The sequence below is a fragment of the Sciurus carolinensis genome, chromosome 3 (genome assembly GCF_902686445.1).
Source record: "Sciurus carolinensis chromosome 3, mSciCar1.2, whole genome shotgun sequence".
NCBI classification, from domain to species: domain Eukaryota; kingdom Metazoa; phylum Chordata; class Mammalia; order Rodentia; family Sciuridae; genus Sciurus; species Sciurus carolinensis.
The window spans coordinates 24901624-24917818 of record NC_062215.1 but is presented as its reverse complement, the minus strand read 5'-3'; the positions used below and the strand labels follow the sequence as shown (position 1 = coordinate 24917818).

Sequence of the window (16195 nt, the reverse complement as noted above, 5' to 3'; positions counted from 1 at the left end):
TAATTAAGAAAGTTCTTGGATTCACTATTTCACAGAAGTTTTGCAGTAAATTGAGGTGCAAGATTCTTACAAAATGGGTCTCATAAGTTACTACTCCCTTTGAAACCATCCAATTTTACACAAATCATGTCCCCAAGCACTTCTGCATTATTTTGTCCATGGCTTACTCCTGCTAGGGCTTACAAGAGCTAGCTGGGCACAGTAGAGTGAGGCAGGACTGCTGGAGTCTAGGCCACCTGGGTGAGAGGCAGTGGGACCCTGCCTCAAAACAAACAAAAAACTCGGCAGTTATTGATATCATCAGTTTAGTTATATCTTCCTTGTTGGGTACAGAGGTGTATGCGTGTAATTTCAGCAATTTAGGAGACTATGGCAGGAGGATTTCAAGTTCAAGACTGGTCTCAGGGACTTAATGGGACCCAATCTCAAAATAATAAAAAAGGCTGGGGATGTAGTTCAGGGGTAAAATAGCCCTGGGTTCAATCCCCAGTAGCCAACCCCTGCCCCAACCAAAGCAAAGTTAACTAATTAATAATGAGTTAGGCTGACCTAGGAAGAATTGGGGATTCTGCCTCTTATCAGCCCTGTGACTTTGCACAAGTTATTTTGCTTCTCTAAGCATGGTTCTCTCATTTATGAAACTGGTTTTAATGGGTGTGCTTATAATTCATAAATCTGTTGTAAAACACCTGAGTACAAGCCAGGTGTGGAAGCATGTACCTCTAATCCCAGGAGTTTGGCAGGCTGGGGCAGCAGGACTGACTGTAAGTTCAAAGTCAGCCTCAGCAACTTATCAAGGTGCTAAGTAACTTAACGAGACCCTGTCTCTAAATAAAAATATAAAGAGGGCTGGGGATGTGGCTCAGTGGTTAAGCACCCCTGGGTTCAATCTGTATTACAAAAAAAAAAGTATCATTATGACATGGACAAATCCACATTCCTCTGTGAGATGAGAACCTTCCATGTTCCCACTGTTGTGGCAGTGGTGATTCTCTCTAACTGGTAATCAGGAAGTCCCTAGGGCTTCCTGATTACCAATGGCTGACCCAAGTCCCTCTTCCCACCTTTCCACCAAGGTTCTCCCCAAGGTCAAAGGACAGAGGCAAAGGCATGGGTTTAGAGAAACATTGTTTAATGGTACAGCTCGGCACACTCCAGCACCAGGAATGGAGTTGAGTCGAAGCAGCAGGGAGGGGTAGGTGACCCCCATGGAGCCTCACATGGCGAAGAGGATGAGGAAGGCGACCATCAAACAGAAGAGCCCCATGGCCTCAGACAGGGCAAAGCCCAGAATGGCATACGAGAAGAGCTGTTGCTTGAGAGATGGGTTCCTGTCAGGGACAGAGATCAATGCCAACCCAGGGAGAGGTAAAAATGAGAGTGTGGGTGGGGGTGGAGGCACAGGAGGGTGAGGTGAAGGGGTGTATTATGACTGGGAGGGTCTAGCCTGCATGTATCCTGGGGATTTGGTAGACAAGCAAAGTAATAATCTGGTAAGTCCAAGTGGGTCAGGTTGGACACATATTTAAATTCTAGTTTAGAGGTCACTGGAAAAAATGGGAGGTGGATGAAATCAACCTGAAGGCTCCTGTAGGGAGTGCCTCCTGCTGAAGCTTTGCCCAAATAGGGTAGAACTTACAGTGGGAGATGCTTTAGGCCACCCAAACTTACCTGGCATAACCAATGATCAAGCTGCCAAACACGGTTCCAATGCCAGCCCCTGATCCGGCCACACCAACTGTGGCAGCCCCAGCACCAATGAACTTGGCTGCTGTGTCAATGTCCCGGGAGACAACACTGGTCTGGAACTCCCGTCTGGCCACCTGAAGTGGGGAGTTGCTGTAGGACGGCTAGGAGGAGAGAGCAAGGAGAGTGTGGCATTGAGATAGATGGCTGATTCTACTCCCTAACCCCACCCACCTGAGCTCTGAAACTGCTGGCAAACTGTCTGACAAGTACAGAATCCTCTGAATGCAGACAGTACACTGGGAAGTAGTCTTAGGGTCTGTTTTCAGACAGGGCCAGTGAAGTTTTGTGTGCTAAGCATACGCCATTGTTCCAAGTTTCTAATCTACAATGCTCATTTTTGGTGCAGCAGAACTATAAGAGCATCATAGTCCTTCAATTCTCCTTCTTAGGCCTAAAAGCGAACCAACCTGAAGAACCCCTGCCTGGGAAGACCTCTAAAAGGGGCCTTATTTCCTTACCTGTTTAGATGAGTCCTCTGGTCTACTCAGGAAGGAGGCAGACACAGGCCTGATTAGACCCCTGGTGCAACAGCGGATCTGTAAAATCAGAAAGACATGCCTCCAAATATTAGGCAAGGAAAAAAAATCCTCATTGATGAGCTTCTCTCAAAAAAGACAACAAAGTCATAAACAGATAAACTCCAATGTACTTGAAGGCCAGTACTATATTCCTGTTTCTACCAGGCAAACCTGCACCAGAGCTGCCCTGAGAGTTTGGTGTAGTTTGGCAGTGGCAACCATCACAATTTGGAACCATGTACCAGGCTAAGGTGCAGCTCAGTGGTATGGCACATGCTTAGCATGTACAAGGTGCTGGATTCCATTCCAGGCATTAAAAATCAAACCAAAACAATACAATATATGTACCAAAGTTCACTTCTAGGAACAACCTCAATCAGTTTCCCAGAATATAACAAGAATTCCAGCTAAACTTAAGGCAGGTCCAAGAAGGGTTTGTACCCAGATCAAAAAAGGAATCAGAGGGAGGAAATTTGTTAAAATCTACTCATTGCTACACACTTTAATGGTGAGGCTTTCTGGAACAGCCATCTAAGGAGATTCCTCTGTAACACTGTTTTTCTTAAAATATTCTTTAGTGCAATGGTTCTCAGACTTGGCTCAACACTGAAATCACCTGGGAAGTTCTAAAAAAAAATCCTGGGGTTCCACCCCCCTCCCAGCCTGCTGCAATTGGTCTAAGGTGCATTCCGGGCATTAGATTTTTTAAAAGCCCCCAAGATGATTCTAAAGCACAAAGTGAAGAATCACTGATTAAGTGGACCGTCTAGTTATGGCTATGGCTGAGCCAGACTAGGGGTAAAGGTCGGATCTAAATGCTCCGAGGACATGTCAAAGCCAAGACAGCTTGGTTTACAGGCCCAAATAAACAGGGGTTACCTGTTTCACATCCTACAGCCTCCCCAAGGAGCCAACATCATCAGGACGCCATGCTCCTCTCAGTCCATTCATTAAACACCGATGACTCCCACACCACACATGGCACTACAGGGCACCCCGGAGCCGCAGCTTACCAGAGCCGGAGAAATGAGCAGTGCCCCGGTGGTCTGCATTTTTTCAGTCTGCATAGACAAAAAAAAAAAAAAAAAAAAAAAAAGAAAAGAAAAAGAAAAAGAGAAAGGTAATAGTTCCTTTGAGAGCCAGGTTGTTTGGATATAGTGGCGGCCTTCTTGTCTTCTCCTTCATCTCCCACCCTGTCCTCTCCGGACCCTCTCTTCCGTGCACCGTACCCGAGCTGAGGGCATTAGAGGTCAGAGGAATAGGGGTCGGACTCCCGGTTCCACCACCTTCTGCGCAGCAGGTTTGCAGAGGGAAAGTGAGGGACACCGAAATAAAAGATCAGGCCCCAGGAGAGAAATGTTGTGAAAGGGGACTGTCTCCCGGGAAGACTGGAGGCGGATACTGGGCAGATGCCGAACAAGGTCCTTCCTACCCATGATACGCAGATGTCTACTCAACCCCAGTGGCCGTTTACCCCTTATTACCGTTGGTAATTAACATTAATTGACAAAGCTATAGATCCCCTATCGTCTCTCCCAGCCCTGGGGACAAATACCCCTCCTCAGGGCCCAGCCTACAACCCTGCCGATCGCTTGACTCCCGACCCCAAGTCACCTGCACTCCCACTGCCCTGAGGCCTCTGCTTGGCCCACAGCGCTCGCCCTGCTCAAGGTGACTGACTCACCCCTCAGCTTTAGCCCTTGGTCCCAGCGCTCAGCTCTCCTACCCACGTGTCCCGGGGTCCCTCCACTTTCATTGGTCGCAATCCCCCCGTGTCCCCATTGGTTGACGTCATCGAATCCTCCTTTCTGATTGGTTTTCTGCAGCTTCTTCCTCTCTCTCCACAGGAGCTTCGTGGCAATTCCCGCCTCTATGCGGGTAAAGGCGGGGCTTTCCCCTGAGATCTGGATTACGATTGGTCGATCCCCGAAAAGCTCGACCATAGAGTCTGCCGGACTCGGAGTTTCCAGAACCTCTCGCACAAAATGGCGACCAAGGTGGAAGCTGAAGAAAAAGGCGTGGGAGAGATGACCGGACGCCTGACGCGGGAGAACACGTGACCTGGGTCCCGCGCCTTCATTTGGGCGTTCGGGATTCGCGTCGCGTTTTATGTTGGGAATTGTAGTCAAGCTGGAGGCCTCAAGGAATGCTGAGATCCCGCGAGACGTTGTTCCGATACACCGAGAGCCGACGCCTTTGCAGTAATTCCCACCCTAGTGATTTGTAAAAAGCTCTGCTTCCGCCTTGGGCAGTGAGTGAGGGCGGTCCGCGAAGTTCCCAAGTGGTGACCGCTCTTTGGTGGGTCTCTGCCGGTGTTGGGCAGTTTTGGACTAACAACCCGATTTTTTTTTTTTTTTCAATAAAGCTTATATTGTAAAACCAGCTTTCTAGGAAAAAACTACCCCGGTAGAAAAGAAGAGAGCAAAGGAGGAACCGGCAATCCACTAAGGAAGAAATATGAATTGCAGGAAAGAACGTTCAGCCCTACTAATCAAAGAAATAGAAGTTTTAAACGCACCATTTCGCACTTATCAAAAAAGATTTTTGGAAAGGGGATATCCTGGGGAATGATATTAGCCAACTTATATTGTTATATCGTATGCATGTACGAATATGTAACAACGAATTCCACGTATATTATGTATATTCATAATGTGTCAATTTTTTTAAAATGGGAAGAAAGCAGTTTTTTTTTTTTTTTTCTTTTTATTAAGGTGAGCCAGGCACTCCCCCACCCTACTGGTGAATTATTAGAAATTCTTCCTTGAAAGCAGTTTGGCAGTGTTTATTTTTATTTGAAAAACTTTGAATGGGCTGTCCTCTTTGACCCAACAGTTCTTGAGTAATTGAGAGTCTTTAAGCGCTCCATTCTCTTTGACCCAGTTATATCACTTCTAGGAATATATCCTGAAGAAATAAACAGAAGGGCAAAAATTCTGTTAAAAGAATGGACACTGCAGAGGTTATGGAAAATGAAAACAGCCAGGTAAAGTGAAGCAAACCTCTGCTATCAATGACTGGGGAGGCTGAGGCAGGAGAATCTCAAGTTGGAGTCCAACCTTGGCAATTTAGTCAGATCCTCTCTCAAAATAAAAATAGAAAAAGACTGAGGATGTACCTCAGTGGTAAAGTGCTCCTAGGTTCAATCTGTAGTACATTAAAAAAAAAAAAAAAAGTGGGGGGAAACTGTTATGGGGTGCAACTTAAGAACAGACCAATCACCACTGAGAAGTCCGAATTTGAGAGTCTTTATTAAGCCTGCCTACCGGCTGTCTCACACAATGCCTCCCAAAAATGGCTATTGGGAGGACAGCCCCGACCATAGGGCCACAGGGGTTCCCATACCAAAAATCGCATCAATCACAAGTGTCTGCTGCCTTGATTCAAACCACAAACCAACATCATGAGATCATCAACAGAGGGGGAAGTGGGTCAAAATGACCCCCACCCAGGTACAAACCAAAGAATGGTCACCAACATCCACACAATCACTGTTCACATGGCGTATTGCCTAGGAGCAATAGGAATCAAAAGAGAGCAACCTTTCATTACATAAGAATTGTCATTTTGTATTGCCAACCATGTCATGCTAAGCAACTGCTGATGGGCACAGTGACCGGCGTCCCCATGGGAGAAGCTTATTTCCCACAAAACATGGAGTCTCAGAGCAAAACAGTCTGTCCAGTCATCTCCCTCATAGTCTGGCCCACAACATTCCCATGGAGCCAGATCTGCCAGCCCACCACAAAAACAACTCGTGCTTTAGTTTATTTTTCTTTTATATATTTTTTTGGTACTGGGCGTTGAACCCAAGGGTGCTTTAGTGTGGAGCTACATCCCCACCCCTTTTGAGACAGGGTCTCACTGGTTGCTGAGACTCACCTAAAAATTGTGATCCTAACTGCTTCTGCCTCCCTATTTGCTGGCCACTGCTCTTGTTTTTCCTTCGGAGCCTTGAATTGAACCCAAGGGTGATTTACCACTGAGTAACACTCCCAGTCCTTTTTCTTTACTTTTTATTTAGAGACAGTGCTCCCTAAATTGTTCAGACCGGCCTCAAACTTGACATCCTCCTGCCCCAGCCTCCCCATTCATTGGTATTACAGGCCTGCCCCACTGTGCCCAGATAAGATTATGTTTTGAACAGTATTAAATTGAGAAAAGTTTCATGATGTAAGATGTGGACAATGCAAAACTATAGCATGTGAAAAAATATATATGGAAAAAAGATGGGAAGAGGCCTGTTCAGTGGTGCAAGTTTATAATCTCAGCTACCCCAGGGATTAAGGCAGAAGGATTGTAATTTCCAAGCAGCCTCTGAAAGGAGACCCTGACTCAAAATGAAAATAAATAGCTGGTGATGTAGCTCAATGGTAAAGTTCTTGGATTAAATTTTCAGTGCCAAAAAAAAAAAGGACTAGAAGAAAATGTATAAAGTTAATTGTTAATAAGTTGATTTATATTTCTATGAGTATGAGTGTGTGTGTGTGTGTGTGTGTGTGTGTGTATTTTTTTTTTTTTTTTTTTTGTAACAGGAATTGAACCCAGGGGTGCTTAACAACTGAGCCGTATCTCCAGGCCTTTTTAAATATTTTATTAGGGACAGGGTCTTGCTGCGTTTCTTGGGGCCTCACCAAGTTGCTGAGGCTAACTTTGAACTTGTGATCCTCCTGCCTCAGCCTCCCAAGCCACTGGGATTACAGGCGTGTGCCACCATGCCCATCTGAGTATGAGTATATTTTTTATTTTTTATTTTTTTAAATTCATTTTTATTGTAAACAAATGGGATACATCTTGTTTCTCTGTTTGTACATGAAGTAGAGGCATACCATTTGTGTAATCATACATTTACCTAGGGTAATAGTTTTTGATTCATTCTGTTATTTTTTTCTCCCCCCTACCCCTCCCACCCCTCTTATCCCTCTGTAGGAGTATATTTCTATAAACACTATTAAATTTATAATAGATATGAAAAACTACACTGATCTGGAAAGTCAGAACTCTGGTCTAGCTGGGTGTGGTGCATACTCCTGTAATCCCAGAAACTTGGGAAGCTGAGGCAGAAGGATCAAAAATTCAAGGGTAGCCTCAGCAATTTAGTGAGACCCCATTTCAAAATTAAAAGAGGCTTGGGGGTGTAATTTATTGGTAAAGTGCCCAGGGTTCAATCCCCAGTACTGCAAAAAATAATATATAGAGACTGACTTCAAATATTCTGCCAGTATGGTATCAATGGAAAGAGTGCAGAATTCTGAAATCACACCATATGAAATTCCCACTAGAGCTCCACCCTATAACTGGTATATACCTCTGAGCACATTATCAAGTGTCTCTTGGCTTTGTATGTATAAGCTGCTCTTCATTGAAACTTCACCATATGAGAAGCTACGTGCTTTCACCTATTATGTAGTCCCCCTTAACCTTGGTTTTGCTCTGCAAGGTTTCAGTTGTTATGACCACCTGTTCTGAAAATATTAAATGGAAAATGCCAGAAACAATTTATAAGTTTTAAATTTGCATGCTATTCTGAGGTTTGTGATGAAATCTTGTGCCGTCCTTCCTTGTCCTGCACTTGATGTGAATCATCCCTTTATCCAGCCTAGGGAAGTCCAGTACAGGCTGTCCCCATTGTTAGTCACTTAGTAGTAGTTTAGGTTATCATAACCAGATTGACAGTTGTGATATTCAAGTCTTTGAATATTGGGTTTAGTATTCTCTGTGGTTTCAGGGCTCCATTGGGGGGTCTTGGAACAGATCTCCTGAAGATAAGGGAAGACTTTAATATAATTTAATCCTTATAATAATCTTTGAGATAGGAATTTTTATCCCCATTACATATTTCCCCATTTTGTAGAATAATCTTTCACAGATTAGTATATTTGGTAGGAGGTGAAGTTAGCATTTGCACCCAGATTGAGTTCAAAGCACAAGCTCTTTACTATTCCATGAAACTGGGAAACCCATACAATAAGATTAGTGCCACCTACCTTTCAGAAATAGATAAATGCCAGGCACAGGTGGCTGGTCACTGAAGTTTCCCCTTTTGTTACTGGTCTTGAACAAATTTATCTTCATGTGGATCATTCCTGATTTTGTGTACATGCCTCGATTTTTTTCACATACATATTGTCACAATATCTGTACAGCATATATTCAAAATTGGCAAATTTAATCTATGCTCAGTGATGCACATCTGTCATTCCAATGACTTGGGAAGCTGAGGCAGAAAGACCTCAAGTTTGAGGACAGCCTCAGCAACTTAGTAAGACCCTGTCTCGAGATTTAAAAAAAAAAAAAAAAAAAGGACTGGGGATGTAGCTCTGGGTTCACTTCCCAATACCACAAAAAAAAAAAAAAAAAAGAAAAAAAAGAAAGTCTGTCCTTAGGCACTCCGAACAAAGTGGGAACATAAAATGAGCAGTAGACATGTAATATTAAACGGAGGTTGCCATGACTGGGCATATGGTAGGTTGGGAAAGAGATTGGTCAGGAAGACATAATTGATCCTAATAAGACTGGCCCAAACACCATGAAGCAAAGCTGAAAGAATTGAAGGGAAAAATAGACAACAATAATACTGGTTAAGTATTCTATATCTGAAATGTTTGGGACAAAAGGGGTTTAGGATTTCATGTTTTGGAACATTTGCATATACATAATGAGATATTTTAGGGCTGGGACTCAAGACTAAACATGAAAATTTCTTTTAATATTTCATAAATGCCTTATACACAAAGCCCAAAGGTAATCTTATGAAGTATTTTTAGTGTACCTGCATTTTGGGGGTGGGGCAGTACCGGGAATTGAACTCAGGGGCACTCAACCACTGAGCCACATCCCCAGCCCTATTTTGTATTTTATGTAGAGACAGGGTCTCACGGAGTTGCCTAGCACCTCACTGTTGCTGAGGCTGAACTCTCGATCCTCCTCCCTCAGCCTCCGGAGCCACTAGGATTTCCAGGCGTGCGCCACCACACCTGGTGTGTGTGTGCATTTTGACTGATCGCCTTTGGGCTATGTGTGTAAAGTGTATGTGAAATATAAACATGAGTCAGGTTGGGAGTTTCTTACTTGTGGCATCATATCAACTCTGAAAGCTTCTTGGATTTAGGAGGTTTCCAGGCCAGGTGTGCTTAATCTGTAGTTGATTTCTTTCTTTCTTCCCTGCTTCCCACCCTCTCTCTTTTGGTACTGGGGGTGGAACCCAGGGGTGCTCTACCACTAAGTTACATCCCCTTCCTTTTACTTTCAATTTTTGCCAAGTTGCTGAGGGCCTCACTGAATAACTGGGGCTGACCTCAAGTCTGTGGTCCTTCTGCCTCAGCTTCCCAAGTTGGGGCTGACCTCAAGTCTGTGGTCCTTCTGCCTCAGCTTCCCAAGTTGGGGCTGACCTCAAGTCTGTGGTCCTTCTGCCTCAGCTTCCCAAGTTTCTGGGACTCACAGGTATGTGCTACCATTTCTTTTTTATTTGTTTATTTACTTTTTTTCCTAACAGGGTTCTCACTACATTGTCCAGGCTGGCCTCAAACTCCTAGTCTCAAGCCATTCCTGGCTTGCCTCTGGAATTATAGTTGGGTTTCAGCACCCTGTGTTTTTATTGTTGTTGCTTTCTTTCTTTTTTTTTTTTTTTTTTTTTGGTGGTGCTGGGACTTGAACCCACGGCCTTGTGCTTGCAAGGCAAGCACTTTACCGACTGAGCTACCTCCCCAGTCCTTGTTGTTGCTTTTTGAAATGGGGAACTGAACCCAGGGATGCTTTCCATTGAGTTACAACCCTAGCTCTTTTTTTTTTTTTTTTTTTTTTTTTTTTTTTGGACTAAGTTGCTTAGGGCCTTGAACTTGTGATCCTTCTGCCTCAGCCTCCTGAGTTGCTGGGATTACAGGCATGCACCACCATGCCCAGTTTCTTTGAAATCGTTTACAGTGTTAGCAAACTTTTACCTAGAGGAACCAAGAAAAACAGGGAAGACTCAAATTACTAAAAATAGAAGTGAAAGAGAAAACATCACAACTGACCTTATAGAATGAAAATGAATTATTAGAGAATATTATGAACACTTGTATGTCAAAAAATTAAACAACCTGGATAACATGTACAAATTCCTAGAAAGACACGAACTAGGAAAACTGACTTGAAGAAATAGAAAATCTCAACAGATCTGTAGCAGTAAACAGGTCGAATTAGTAATCCAAAAACTTCCTGCAAAGCAAAGTCCAGACCAATATGGCTTGTTGTAAATTCTACCAAACATTTAGATTTTTTTCTCCTGGTTCTGGGGATCATGCCAGGGCCTTGCACTTGCTAGCAAGTGCTCTACTACTGAGCTAAAACCTCAACCTTTCTACCAAACATTTAAAGAAGAATTATCATCGGGCATGATGGCACATGCCTGTAATCCCAGTGACTCAGGAGGTTGAGACAAAAGGAGCTCAAGTTTGAGGCGCTAAGCAACTGAGTGAGGCCCAGTCTCAAAAACCAAAAAGGGCTGGGGATGTAGCTCAGTGGTAAAGTGCCCCTGTGCTCAATTCCTGGTACAAAAAAAATTTTTAAAAATTGTCATCAGTCCTTGAATTACAGGCATGAGCCATCGTGCCTGTCTTTCACAGACTCTTATAAAAACGTAGGAGTATGTACTTTGTAATTTATTCTATGATGCTTTTATTACCTAGATACTAAAACCAGACATTAACATCACCAGAAAAGAAAACTACAATCCAGGCATGGTGGTGCAGGTTTGTAAGCCCAGCTGCTCAGGAAACTCAGACAGAAGGGTCTTAAGTTTGAGACCAGCTTTGGCAATTTAGTTGAAAGACTGTCTCAAAATCCATAAAAAGGGCTGGTGATATAATTCAGTAGTAGAGCACTCCTGGGCTCAATCCCCAGTACCGCCAAAACAAAACAAAACAAACTAAATAAATGAAACTTTATCCCGTGGTTATGAATTAGAAGGCTTAGCCTTGTTAAGATGATAGTATTCCCCAAGTTGACCTATAAATTTAAAGCAATCTCTATCAAAATCCCAGCTGGATTCTTTTTTTTTTTTTTTTTGAGAAATGCTTTAATTAACAAGTATAAAATTTTTTTAAAAATTATTTAATTTTTAATTTTTTACAGACTGCATTTTGATTCATTGTACACAAATGGGGTACATCATTTCGTTTCTATGGTTGTACAGGATGTTGATTCATACCATTCCTATAATCATACATGTACATAGGGTAATGATGTCTGTCTCATTCCACCATTTTTCATACCCCCTCATTTCCTTCTACATAATCTAAAGTTCCTCCATTCTTCTTTCATTCCCCACACCCCCACCGCCATTATATATTATTCTCCACTTATCAGGGAAAACATTTGGCCTTTGTTTTTTTGGTATTGACTTATTTCACTTAGCATGATCTTCTCCAATTCCATCCATTTATTTGCAAATACCATAATATTATTATTCTTTATGGCTGAGTAATATTCCATTGTGTCTATATACCACAGTTTCTTTATCCATTCATCTGCTGAAGGGCATCTAGGTTGGTTCCACAATCTAGCTATTGTGAACTGAACTGCTATAAACATTCATGTGACTGCGTTACTGTAGTATGCTGATTTTAAGTTCTTTGGGTATAAACCGAGGAGCGGGATAACTGGGTCAAAAGGTGGGTCCATTCCAAGTTTTTTGAGGATTCTCCACACTGCTTTCCAGAGTGGCTGCACCAATTTGCAACTTCACCCCAGCTGGATTCTTTGCAGAAGTTGAAGAGTTGAAGAGTTGATATCTAAAATTCCTACGAAAATTTGAGGGATGCCGAATAGACAAAATAATCTTGAAAAATAGAAGAACAGAGTTGAAGGACTCACACTCCCAATTTCAAAACTTATTACAAACTATAGTAATGAAGACAGAAGCGTGGTGTTGGCATATGCATAGACACCTGGATCATAGATGTGGGAGTCCAGAAGCAAACTCTCTGGCTTACAGTCAATTCATCTTCCTTCTTCCTTCCACACTGGGGTTTAAACTAGGACTTTGCACATGCTAGGCAAGTACTCTACCACTGAGCTACATCCCCCAACCCTATTCAATTCATTTTCAACAAGGGTTCCAAGACAAACTCAATAGGGTAAAGAATAGTCACTTTGTCACTTCAACAAATGATACCAAAGGATGATGTTAGACCCCGACCTCGGACCAAATACAAAAACTAACTCAAAATGAGTCACAGACTAAATATGAACCAAAACTATAAAACTCTTAGAAGAATATATAAGTGTATATTTTTGTGATCTTGGACTAGACTATGCTTTCTTAAATATAACACCAAAGAACAAGCAAAAAGAGAAAGAAAGAAAAGAAAAAATGACCAACATCAACACTAGTGACTTTTGTGCTGGGAGCTATGTTGCACACCTGTAATTTCAGCTACTCAGGAGGCTGAGGCAGGAGGATCACAAATTTGAGGCCAACCGGGGCACTTTAGGGAGACCTATCTCAATAGTATAAGGGCTGGGATGTAGCTCAGTGGTAAAGGACTAGCTTAGTGTGTGCAAAGCTCTGACATCAGTCCCCAGTACTGCAAAAAAAAAAAAAAAAAAAAAAAAAAAAAAAAAATCATTGAGAAAGTAAAAGGACAAAGTGAAAGAAAGCCTAGTAGAGTAGAGAAAGGAGGTGGGGGGCAGGAGGGAAAAGGGACAATGAACTGAAATTGATTTCCAAGCATGTCTTTGTTTGTCGGGATGAGCCCAAGTACTATGTCCATAAAGACCTAAAAAGAGAGAGAGAGAGAGAAAAGGACAGAATGAGAAATATTTTGCAAATTATATATCTGAAAAGGGGCTTTTATCTAGATTATGTGAAGAACCACCACAACTCAATAATGATAATAAAAAACAAATAACCCAATTTTAGAAATGAATGAGGGGTTAGGGGTGTAGCTCAGTGGTAGAGCACTTGCCTAGCATATTCAAGACCTTGTTCTGTCCCCACTGCTGCCAAAATAAAAAATAAAAATGAAAAAAGAAAGAGCAAAAGATCTGTATAGGTAAGCACGGGAAACGATATTCAAAGTCAGACTTCTGGAAAATGTAATCGAAATTTCAATGAGATACCACTTTACACTTACGGGGTGACTGTACTTAAAAAGACAGTTAAGCCAGCTTGGTGGCACATGCCTGCAATCCCAGTGACTCAGGAGGCTAAGGCAGGAGGAGTGCAAGTTTGAGGTCAACTTAGCAAGGCCCTAAGTAATTTAGCAAGACCCTGTCTCAAAATAAAAACATATTGGGGGCTGGGGAGATAGCTCAGTTGGTAGAGTGCTTGCCTTGTAAGCACAATGCCCTGGGTTCGATCCCCAGCACCCAAAAAACAAAACAAAACAAAACAAAACAAAAATACATATCACACAAAGGGATGGGGATGTAGCTCAGTGGTAAAATGCCCCTGGGTTCAATCCCCAGTATCAACAAATTAAAAAAAACTTTTTAAAGACAGGAATAAGTGTTGCTGAGGATGTAGAGAAATCAGAACCCTTAAGCATTTATGGTAGGAGTGCGAAATGATCCTGACGCTTGAGAAAATAGTAGTTTCTCAAAGTGTTAAACATAAAACCACCATAACATACATATCTAGACTAAAAATGTAAGAGAAATAAAAATATATTTCCATGAAAAAACTTGTGCAGGGCTGGGGATATAGTTCAGTTGGTAGAGTGCTTGCCTCACAAGCATAAGGCCCTGGGTTCAATCCCCAGCACCGCAAAAACAAAAACAAAACAAACTTGTGCACAAATTTCATAGCAACATTATTCATAATAGCCCCAGGTAGAAACAACTCAAATTTTCATCAACTGAAAAATAGATCAATAAAATATGCCAAATTCATATAATGGACTATTTATTGGTCATGAAAAAAATGAAATCCTGATGTATGCTGCAACACAGATGAACCTTGAAAACATGCTTAGTAATAGATTCCAGACACAAAAGGTTACTTATTGTATGATTCTATTTTTAGGAAATGTCTAAAATAGGCAAATCTATAGGCAGAAAGTCAGTTCGTGGTTGCCAAGCTTGAGGTGGGAGGCAGGGAAGGCTAATGAGAATGGGGGTTCTTTTGGGGATGATAAAATGTTCTAAACCAATTGTGGTGATGAATGCACAACTCTAAACATACTAAAAACTTTCATATTGTACAAATTGTATAGTATGTGACTTATTCAGTATTTTAAAAAGATTTACAAGTATGTTTTTTCAGGTATAAAACAATGTGAATATACTCAATGCCACGGAACTGTACACTTAAAAATGGTTAAAATGGTAGATTTGTTATGTCTATTTACCACAATTTTATGTATATATATGCATGTAGTACACACACACACATATATATATCACTATAATATGGAAGAAAACATAATAAAAATAATATCTATATAAATAAATGCTTTCTGATGGCAAATAGTAAAAGACAGAAAGAGGAACCAAAATCTGAAAAATATATCTGAGAATGGTTTCCTCTGAGTTTTCAGGTTATAAGGTAAGAGATGATTTTTTTTTCCTTTGTGAATTTTCTGAATGATATGTAGTGGATATGTGTTTCATTTACTTTGAAGAATCAAACATATACTTACTATAAAGGTGCATCTTTTGCTTCAAGGTTAAGGTGAGGAGGAATCAATGTACGTAGAAAAGTCCAAAGAGAACTGGTTGCACGTGGTAGCACATGCTTATAATCCCAGTGACTCTGGAGGTGGAGGCAGGATTACAAATTTGACTTAATGACACCTGTCTCAACATTTAAGAAAGGACTGGGACTATCAGTAACTCAGTGCTAAAGCACACTGGGTTCAATCCCCAGTAGTGCAAAAAAAAAAAAAAAAAAAAAGTTCAAGGAGGGAGACTTGGGAGACTTGGACCTATGTGTATATGTGTGTATGTATACACACGCACGCGCACACACACACACATATTTGAATTTATTTTAGTGTTGAGATTTGAACCTAGGGCCTTGCCCATGTTAAGCAAGCATCTACCATTGAGCTACATCCCCAGCCTGGGCATCCCAAAGTTAAGAAGTCAGGGAAATGAGAACTAGCAAGGGGGTCTGAGAAGGAATAGCTAGTGAAGCAGCGGACAAGGTGGTGACTTGAATGACAAATACACAAAGTGTTTCAGGGATGAGGGAGTGATCAACACCTCCAATGCTGCTGGTAGGTCAAGTTGTATGAGAACTAGATCTGACTTCTGGATGCACTGGTGAACTTGACAAGAGGAGTTTCAAGGGATCAGCAAGGGTGACCCTGACTGCATGGGGTTCAAGGACACGGCTATGGACCACAGTTTAACTGACATCAATAATTGATAATTAAAAGAAAATAATCTCTGATTTTGTCTTTCCATTAGGAACTGTAATTTAAGATAATCAATTCAATTCCAGTGATTAGAAACTTAACAGGATAATGCAGAAATTGAACATTATTTTGTAAACCTTAACAAATTATTGATTCAGGCAAGGATTGTTAGTTTAAAACCAGGCAAATGAGCAGGTGGGGAATTGGACATTTATGTAATGCTAAAGTAACAATGCAGAAATTACTTTCTAATTACAAGGGAGAATACAATTTGCAGTAGGGGGACTAGGCTGTCCTCAGACCTGAACCAGTGGCCTAAGGTGTTGTCACAATTGTTTTATTTTTTTATTTTACTTTTTGTGGTACTGGGGATTAGATCTAGGAGCACTTATCACTGAGATACATCCCTACTGCTTTTAGGTTTTTATTTTGAGACAGTAAGTCACTAAATTGCCGAGGGTCTCACAAAATTTCTGAGGTGGGCCTTGAATTTAAGACTGTCCTGTCTTGGTCTTCTAAGTCACTGACATTCAGGCATGTCCACCCTGCCCAACGAAATATTGTGTTTTGAGTGAGTTGCAATAT

At 41.7% G+C, this 16195-nt stretch overlaps 1 protein-coding gene across 2 annotated transcripts; it reads right to left on the bottom strand.

Moving 5' to 3' along the window:
- Positions 1 to 1111: 1111 nt before the first annotated feature.
- On the bottom strand, positions 1112 to 4041 carry Atp5mc1 (ATP synthase membrane subunit c locus 1). 2 transcript variants are annotated; one of them, XM_047545612.1, is made up of 5 exons: positions 3952 to 4041; positions 3281 to 3328; positions 2208 to 2285; positions 1672 to 1850; positions 1112 to 1331 (listed from the first exon to the last, which is right to left on the bottom strand). In XM_047545612.1, exons 2-5 carry the CDS (start codon positions 3317 to 3319, stop codon positions 1217 to 1219), a joined length of 411 nt encoding a protein of 136 aa, XP_047401568.1. In that variant the 5' UTR covers positions 3320 to 3328; positions 3952 to 4041; the 3' UTR covers positions 1112 to 1216. The 2 variants fall into 2 exon arrangements, with proteins under 2 accessions (XP_047401568.1, XP_047401567.1); XM_047545611.1 differs by having other exon boundaries at positions 3882 to 3994.
- Positions 4042 to 16195: the final 12154 nt, after the last annotated feature.

Excerpts from the sequence above, each read along its gene's own strand:
- Atp5mc1 (XM_047545612.1), bottom strand. The coding sequence starts at position 3,319 with ATGCAGACCACCGGGGCACTGCTCATTTCTCCGGCTCTG. Across the intron at positions 1,851-2,207 it reads CAGAGGACTCATCTAAACAG|CCGTCCTACAGCAACTCCCC; the intron begins GTAAGGAAATAA and ends CTCTCCTCCTAG. Across the intron at positions 1,332-1,671 it reads TTGATCATTGGTTATGCCAG|GAACCCATCTCTCAAGCAAC; the intron begins GTAAGTTTGGGT and ends TGTCCCTGACAG.